Raw genomic sequence first — 9285 nt, forward strand, 5'->3', positions numbered from 1 at the left:
ATTAAAATTTAATCCACTTAGTATCAATTCTTAATGTTAAATTCAGTTTATTACTATCTTACTTTTTCAAATGTTAATGGGGTTGGCTCATTTTTAATTTTAAGATGACAAAATTAATTAATTAAATATCTCATGGTATTGGAAACACATTAGAAATTGAAAATTACTGGGATATGTTCTTCATACATGCATTAATTTTTACTTATAATTACCATAAATGCATTATTGGAGAACACCACGTTCCAAATTTTTTATATAGCGAAAAAGTCTAAGAATCAATATTTTTATTAAAATCTAATCAGTATTTAATTAATTAAAAAAAGTGAATAATTTTATATCATTAGATGTAATTTCATATTATTAAAAATATTAATAATAATTAATTAATAATTACAAATCACAAAATTTACTCATTTTTTTAGCATTCTTCTCATAGCAAATAGAACTTAAAAGCATATATTATTTAGTGAATATAATTAATTAAGTAACTAATTAACTAGAGTAATAATCTAACAATAGCAGCAGTAACAGCAGAAACATCGTGCATAGCATTGTTCTGTTGGGTGAGAGGTGATTTCCCATTGAATCCATTTTCACAAAAGGTAGCTTCATTAGCAGCATCATTTGCTCCATTTTCTGCAAATTTAGGATCACCTTTCGCAAGAGCTTCAGTGGCTTCTGGTATATCACCAATCACAATTGCGTTATACTTGCTTGCACATGAACTCAGTGCTTGACTTGGTCTACTTCTTTGAAGCTCATGGATCATGTTAATGGCATCATTTGCTTTTGATCTCATCACCTTCACCATTATTTGGGCCAGGCCATTGACGTCGGTGCCGGAGCTTCTGGGGTATGCTTTAAGAGATTGAAGGCAGACGTTGTAGTTTGGTGTTTTCTTGCAAGTGCTTTCGATGAGTTTTTCATTGTTTGGAATGATCAGGGTTCTGCAGTGAGTTATTGATGGTAATGAAGTCATGGCAATTAAGAATAAGAAGAGGAACAGAGTAGTTATGGTTTTCAAGTTTGTCATTTTGGGAAGAAAAGGATTTTGATTGAGATATGATAATCAACTGATAAATAATGATGATTGATGAGTTTATTTATGAAGAAAATTGAGTTCTGTTTAGGGCATTTTATAGTGTTAGTAAGTCGGACTTTGTATATTGAAAAAATATTCACTTTGTCCTGAAATTACATTTGAATCTCAATTTAGTTCTTAAAGATTTAATTGTTTCAATGCAATAGTTTTTGTCACAAAGTCAATTGAAAAGTTTAGAGACTAAATTGAGGCAATTGAAATTTTAAGGACTAAATTGAGATTCGAGTATAACTTCAGAGACCAAACTCAATATTTTTTCATGTATATTTTTAAATATTAAAATTGAGACTAAGAGTCTAAGAGATTGAGATTTGATATTGTATTTAATAGTTAAAGGCTGAAATTAAATTTTATTCTTAAGATACAAAATTTTAGTGCCACGTATACAAGGGACTGAAACTTTTAGAATTAAGAACTGAAATTTTAATAATATATTTTTAATAACTAAAAAAATTTAAATAATTTATTTTATATCTATATTTATCTTAAATTAAATAAAATATTAAGACCTAGCTTAATCATATATATTTTATAATAAATATAATACAAAAACTTAATTTAATCTAAATTTTTCAATTTTTGTTTTTCTAATTTTATCTTTCAATTTTAATTTCTCTTTTAGAAGCGGTTCAAGGAGTGAAACTTACTTTTTTGCCAATTTGTGTTAGAAAACTTGTGATGATAGGGAAAAAGTCATTGAAGTTTGATATTATTTAAATAATTATTTTGTATGTTAATTTTTTCTTTTGACAATTAAAGTTGTATTTTTGTTGGCACGATTGGATATTAGTACAATAAAAATGTATTGTTTAAAATGTCGAAGATGAGCTCCGAACTTAAAAAAAATTATTACTTTTGAATATAAACTAGTGAACCAAGATTGATAACATTCTTAAAACTATAAAGAAGATGAATTTAGATCATTTCTACATTAAAATAAAAAACACAAATTTCTCTCTATAAAAATTAAATTCTCAATGTAATTGTATTTTTGTGTGACTACTTTTACGATTTAAAAGAAAAATTGAAGCAGTCCTTATTAGGTAAGATTTTGATTCTATGAAGATCAATATTAATTTTTCTAATTTTTAAAGTTATCATGATTTGATTGGCAACTTGCTTACAAGCTTTAAACACCCACTAAACCTAGAGGGCTTCTTCATTCTATCCTTTTTTATTTTTGATTGAACAATTATCTGAATATACTGTAGCTGCAACTGAAAATTCTATCACTTAACACTTTGTTTAGATAGAGAATAAAAAATAGAAGAAAAAAAATAAAAAAAATAAGAAAAAAAAATAAATAAAAAAAAAATTTGTTTGAATAAAAAAATAAAAAAAATTATAATCGAAGAAAATTGTACTACTACCATTATATCTTTTATTTCTTTTAATTAATTAAAAAATAAATTAATAATTTTATACTTATTTACACATTTTTTTTTTATTTTTATCTCATCTTTAAAAAGAAAATATTTTGATGAGTCTTACGTTTTTTTTTTTCTATTCCATCTTCTTTCCTAATTCAAATAACAAAAAACCTCATCTTTTCATCTATTTTTTTTTCACATTTTTTTTTATATTCTCCACATCCAAACAAAGTATTAATTGGTCTGAATCCGCTTTTTCTTCCAATTTGATTCTTATACTCTCAAAAGGAGGTTTTTAATTAAGTAATTAATTCCTAATGTATGAAAAAAGGTGCATGTGATGAATTGCGGCAGTATTTGCGTGTAATGATTGTGTTGTATAATGCATGTATAAGAGGTGCGAATATGAATATGGTTTTCAAAGAGATGTACCAATAATGTTATCAATCAAATCCTATCATCATGCATTAGAAGCTCTACTGGTACAAGTTGGGAGTAGTATCATGCCATGATAGAATATGTTTTTTTTTTGTCACTGAAATAAATTAAATAAAAAAAAATAAAACAAATAAAATAAGAAACTGTCTAAATAGAGGGACAGTCCCATTCAAGAGTACTCTTAAACTCCTCTCAAGGTGAAAGAAGCTCCACATGCGAAAGTTATAACTTCATCGCCATCTTTGCCATAGTATCTGCCACCGTGTTTGCATCTCTCATAATCAAACGAAAGTCAACCCGCCAATTCCAATGCATGATATCTCTTATTTTGAGCACTAATGGATCAATAAACCCAGAATCATCTTGAGTAACAAGATTAAATGCTTCCACACAATCCGTCTCACAAATAACATCTCGTTGACCCACATCCCAAGCTAACAGATATCCTCTCCAAATAGCAAACAATTCCCCTTGAAGAATACTATTACTCTCAATCATTCCCAAATACCCCATTTGCCAGCTCCCATTACAATCTCTAATAACACAAGCAAAACCAACACTATCACCTGAACTAAAATAACTAGCATCACAATTAATCTTAAAAGTACCAATAGATGGGGGATTCCAAAAACCATTTAGAGTAGAGGGAAGGGACATACGTTGTAATTCAAAAATATTCCTAAACTCCTTTTCTGAAGTTAATGCCAGACAAATCACTTTTTTCGGAGGCCAAATTTCATGGGGATTAAAGATGTCATTATTCCTTCTCGCCATATCCACCAAAGTCCCGAAAAGAACTTGAACGGATGTTCTCTACTATAATACAAGAACCAGTTCTTCAAATCCAAAGGATGACAAGAAATATCCAACCTATGTCAGACAAGCTGAGCTTTTGGGCAATCTCGAATACAATGTAAAACCGATTCCTGGCTAGAAAGACATCTTGGACACCTATCCGATGACGACATCCCTCTTCTAAAGCGAAAACTTGCAGTAGGAAGAGCCTCCTTAAGACACAGCCAAGCCAAAAACTTATGCTTTTTCGGAACAAGCTGACGCCAAAGCCAAAGTCAATTCTCCCGCTCCTCCCAACCAAACAGCTGCTTACACAACCACAAGTAACCATTGCGTGAGTCATAGATTTTGGCAGCAGACCCACTCCAATACCAACCCACTTCCGGACCTGCTTGTTCATCTGGATTGTAAGAGAGAATATTATCTTTCAAATTTTGAGATAAAAGATATGTTTAATACTATCAACCAGGCTCTAATCAAGAGTTAGTTTATCAAAAATGAAATCTTAGTAATTAAGTTAATTGATAAAACTATAAATAAACGTCTTATTTTTTCGTTATAAATCATTAAATATATTGAAATTGCACTAGCATTTTGAGAGAGATGTGTGAATAATTTATAATTATGGCATTTTTTTTAATAAGTGAGTTCAACTCAATAAAGTGGAGTGATAAAATCACAAACAAAGTCTCAAACATAAAAAATAACCAATCAAAACCTGAAAACAAATCCTAGTGTTATCTCCGACAATACCATCAACAACCAAAAGAATCCAAACTATATCATTCTCTGCAGTTGATCAAATCTGAGAAACACCTCTTCCATTCTAGTTTTTTTGTTATTAAAATCTATTTGTTTCTCTCTAGCCATACATTCCAAATAACTCTCAGTCCACCTTTTAATCGAATTTCCGAAAATTCCTAAAGTCATTCTACACTCAATAGAACTCTATCAATACGACTGCAGGAGCGACATCTGAACTAAGTAAATTTTTTATTATTCAACGGTAGGTCCACTAACTGCATATCTTGAACCCAATCTTTGAACTCTTCTGCCGATGTTGTAACCTGTCCTGACCTTTCCTCTCTTCAATCTATTAACCTCATTAAAGTCTCCTATATAATATATCGGACCTCGACCTAATCCAGCTACAAAACTCAGTTCCTCCCACACAACCAGTTTCTCCATTTTAGTATGATCACTACATACTAAATAGAACGTACAATTGAACTCATTTTTTAACAGTACTCCTTTAGCACATAACCATCTTTTTCCTTTGTAACAATTATTTATTTTAAATTACATGTCATCCCACATTAATAACAGACCCTGAATGTGCCTGCCGACTCTACAAATTCCCACCTTACAGCATCGCTTCTCCAAATACACATTACATCAAATTTAGTCACAACTTGCATCTTAATTTCAACCAACCCTAACATATTCACTTTTTACTTCTTTTTTTATTATTTTACCATACTCAATTTTTTAACATCCCGTAACCCTTAACAATTCAAGAACTAAAATTATTTTAAAATTATTTTACACACCTTTTTATGGCATTATGCTAGCCCTTTTTTTTTATCTATTAAAAGATTATAACTCAAATCAAAGTTCAATCTCAAATCAAGCAGTACCTAATTTAAGATCAAACCGGTTTAATTCAAGTATTTCATTCCATTTCAAAGCAAAACAATCCAATACTCAAGCAGAAAGCAGCAGACAAAAGTACCTAACCTAGTAAGTAGTAACTGCAACCAAATGAAAATCAACAAATAATTGTGCTCTATAATGTTAATTTACAAAATTAAACCGATACCATAACCTCCAAAATGAAGACATGATCCTAATTCCCAAAATCATATTAAAAAATAAATTTTTGGTACATGCAACTTTACAGCAAACATTTTTGTTTAATTTGGAAAGAAATATAAAAAAAGTACATATACAAATTGAAGAAGCTAAGAAACAAGTTGAGTATAACAAATGAACACGCTATGAAGAAAAAAAAAATACTATACGTATAATTTTTTTGTAAATTAAGTTTAAGTAAGTTAGTTTAACCTCAATAAAATTATTCTTATCATTTATTCACTCACACACTCCAAATTTTATTATTCAACTTAGTTAAAAAAAAAAATTTGTACGTATAATATTTTACAAATAAAAAAATGAACACGCTATGTATTGATTTATTCGCTCTAATTAAGTTTAATCTAAAAGGTAAAATTATAATCTTAGTTTGTTAAGTAAACAAATTAATTTCATAATTAAAACAATATAATTTTTACAAAAAAAGAAAAAAAAAAAAAAAGGAAAACTAGTTTTTGCTTAGGTAGCACGTGAGACGCACGTGCAGTGAAAACAAGAGTAGGAAGCGCCGCTGGGCTCAATCACGCTATCCACACTGAAATACAAAGTCTTTTTACAGTGACCGTTCGATTGAAAGACACGTCAGAGATCCATGTGAATTCATGTTTCAACGGCCGAGATGAGATCAGTGTTACAGAGAGTAACTGGAGGTAACAGCCCTGTCTCGTCTATTCGTTCATGTTCAGATTTCGAAACAAGAATTTGTGATTTCTCTCATACTTATGTGAATATTATATATATATTTTTTGTTTTTTTTTTTATGCTTTGGAATTTGTAAGAAAGATGAAGGCTACGGAGGAATTGAAAGCGCAAGCGGAGGAAAACGACGTCGCCGTTCTGAGTGACGAAGATGAATATCACTCTCAGGACGAAGTAGATGATGGAGACGACGACGAAGATGATGAAGACTACGAAGAAGATGATGACGTCGACGATGATGACGAGGTGGAGGAGGAGGAGGAGGATGATGAAGATGCTCCTGACGGCGGTGATGACGACGAAGAGGACGATGACGAAGGAGGAGGTGGTGACATTCAGCGCGGCGGTGATCCTGACGACGACGACGATGATGAAGACAACGACGACGACGATGAGGAGGAGGAGGAGGAGGAGGAGGAACAACAACAACGGAAAGAGGTAATTCACGTTGATTTGGTTAATAAACTTGATAATTAAACTGTTTATATTTTTGGAAAATCGCTATTTTCTATTGAGCATCCATTTATTTTTCTTATTATTTTTTTATTTTAATTATGAATCTGTTATAACTTATAAGCGGGGGGATGTTTCCTTCGATCTAGTTTGATTTGCAGTCTTTTTCGGCTTTTTCTAGAAGAATGATTTTGGAAACTGATTGTGTGAGTATGACAAAATCAAATTGTTTCGATAAGCTGTTGCACTGTTGCAGATACACCCAACACTAGTTACTTATTATTAGACTGTACCTTTGAAGTTTTATATTTTTATTTTTTATTTTCTATTTTCATTTTTTCCTTAATTGCTAATTTGATGGGAACGTTAGATAATCTCCCTATCATGTAATTTTCCTTTGTTAAGCCAGTCTTAAATTGAGTTTTACAATTGTGTACATGTAGATAAACTTCAGTTATCTGCTTCTATTTGCTGCTGCTTTGTTCTATTGTGAATCTACTATAAACTAGTATAACTCTATTTTGCCGTGCCTTTCTGCATTTGAACTACACTGACTTGTTATTTGTGAACCTTTTAGGGGGATTTGGGAACTGAATACCTTGTCCGCCCAGCAGGTCCTGGTGAGGAGGAAGATGCATCCAGTGATTTTGATCCAGATCAGAATGGCCGCCATGATGAGGATGAGGATGTTGAGAAGGACAATGTTCCATCAAAAAGAAAGAGGTCAGACAAAGATGACGACGAAGACGATGACGACGGGGATGGAGGAGAAGACGATGAGAGACCCTCTAAGCGATAGAGTTTGGTTCAATATATGTTTGTGACTTGACAAAATCCCCCTTGGTTCAACATAATATCACCATGTGTTTAACATATATCTCGCAAAAAGAAAGTATAAATAGGTACATGGAATTGTTTCTTGCTCATTTGTATTGTCATGGCGCAGCAACGTTATTAGGCCTTTTTTACTAGTTTGGTCGGTTCGTTGTCAATAATGGGTTATGGTGCAGCAGATGGTAGATAATGTTATAATGTGCATTCCACCTCTTGATTTTGCTTCTATGTCCTCGCGCTTAATTATCATGTTTTACTTGCAATATATCCGGGATTTGTTTGAGTAATTGAGTAGCAAAATAAAGATTAGAGTAATAGAATCGGACATTTTAGTCCCAAGGAAGATTAATACACGGATCAGTCTCTAAGGTTTTACTCCAACAGACAAATTAGTCCCCAGTTCATTTTCTGGCAGAGTAATTACCCAGATCAGTTCTCAAAGATTTTAAAAACGGACATTTTAGTCCCCAAGAAAAACTAATATACAAATCAATCTTCAACGTTTCTCTCTGTTAGACATAATAATCCCTTGTCCAAAAATAAATAAAATAAAATTATTATTATTATTATTAATTGCACAATAATATTGTACTATATTTTTTGTATTTTTTAGACAAAAATAATGATAAATTTATTCATTAAATTTATATATATATATATATATATATATATATATATATATATATAGTCACTCAATAATAATAATAATAAAATGATTAGAGATTATTTTATAAGAAATTCAAAGTTAAAATTATTTGATATTTTTGTATTTAATATAATCAAAAGATGCTAGGTAAAAAAAAATTATATATGTTTATATTAAAAAATATGTATTAAAACAAATTTTTTTAATTTGAATTTATATTAAATACATATTTTTTTAATACAAACATATTTTTTAAAATAGTACATCTTTTAATTATATTAAATACAAAAATATGAAAATGATTTTAACCTTGATCTTTTTTGTAAAATAATCTCTAATAATTTTATTTATTATTATTATTATTATTATTATTATTATTATTAATTACATAATAATATTATACCATAATTTTTTGTATTTTCTAGATAAAAATAATGATAAATTTATTTATTAGATTCTTTTATATATATATATATATATAGTCACTCAATAATAATAATAATAATAATAATAATAATAATAATAATAATAATAATAATAAAAAAATAAAATTATTAGAGATTATTTTACAAAAAAATCAAGGTTAAAATCATTTGATATTTTTGTATTTAATATAATCAAAAGATGTACTATTTTAAAAAATATGTTTGTATTAAAAAAATATGTATTTAATATAAATTCAAATTAAAAAATTTTGTTTTAATACATATTTTTTTAATATAAACATATATAATTTTTTTACCTAGGACATCTTTTGATTATATTAAATACAAAAATATCAAATGATTTTAACTTTGAATTTCTTGTAAAATAATCTCTAATTATTATTATTATTATTATTATTATTATTATTATTATTATTATTATTATTATTATTATTATTATTATTATTATTATTATTATTATTATTATTATTATTATTATTGTTGTTGTTGTTATTGAGTGACTATATATATATAAGAATTTAATGAATAAATTTATCATTATTTTTGTCTAAAAAATACAAAAAATATAGTACAATATTATTGTACAATTAATAATAATAATTATTTTATTTTATTTATTTTTGGATGGGG

The 9285-nt window shown here is 28.7% G+C and overlaps 2 protein-coding genes across 2 annotated transcripts; one reads left to right on the forward strand and one right to left on the reverse strand.

Annotated features, from left to right (window-relative positions):
- Positions 1 to 350: 350 nt before the first annotated feature.
- On the reverse strand, positions 351 to 1102 carry LOC107639376 (cell wall / vacuolar inhibitor of fructosidase 1). The gene has a single exon (XM_021105421.2). The coding sequence runs from the start codon at positions 1031 to 1033 to the stop codon at positions 497 to 499; it is 537 nt and encodes a 178-aa protein (XP_020961080.2). The 5' UTR covers positions 1034 to 1102; the 3' UTR covers positions 351 to 496.
- Positions 1103 to 6070: 4968 nt separating this feature from the next.
- LOC107639390 (uncharacterized) lies at positions 6071 to 7789 on the forward strand. The gene is made up of 3 exons (XM_088502097.1): positions 6071 to 6227; positions 6357 to 6714; positions 7307 to 7789. Exons 2-3 carry the CDS (start codon positions 6361 to 6363, stop codon positions 7526 to 7528), a joined length of 576 nt encoding a protein of 191 aa, XP_088358223.1. The 5' UTR covers positions 6071 to 6227; positions 6357 to 6360; the 3' UTR covers positions 7529 to 7789.
- The last annotated feature ends 1496 nt before the right edge of the window (positions 7790 to 9285 follow it).

The sequence above is a fragment of the Arachis ipaensis genome, chromosome B1, assembly GCF_059453495.1.
Source record: "Arachis ipaensis isolate K30076 ecotype BB chromosome B1, ASM5945349v1, whole genome shotgun sequence".
Lineage (NCBI taxonomy): Eukaryota > Viridiplantae > Streptophyta > Magnoliopsida > Fabales > Fabaceae > Arachis > Arachis ipaensis.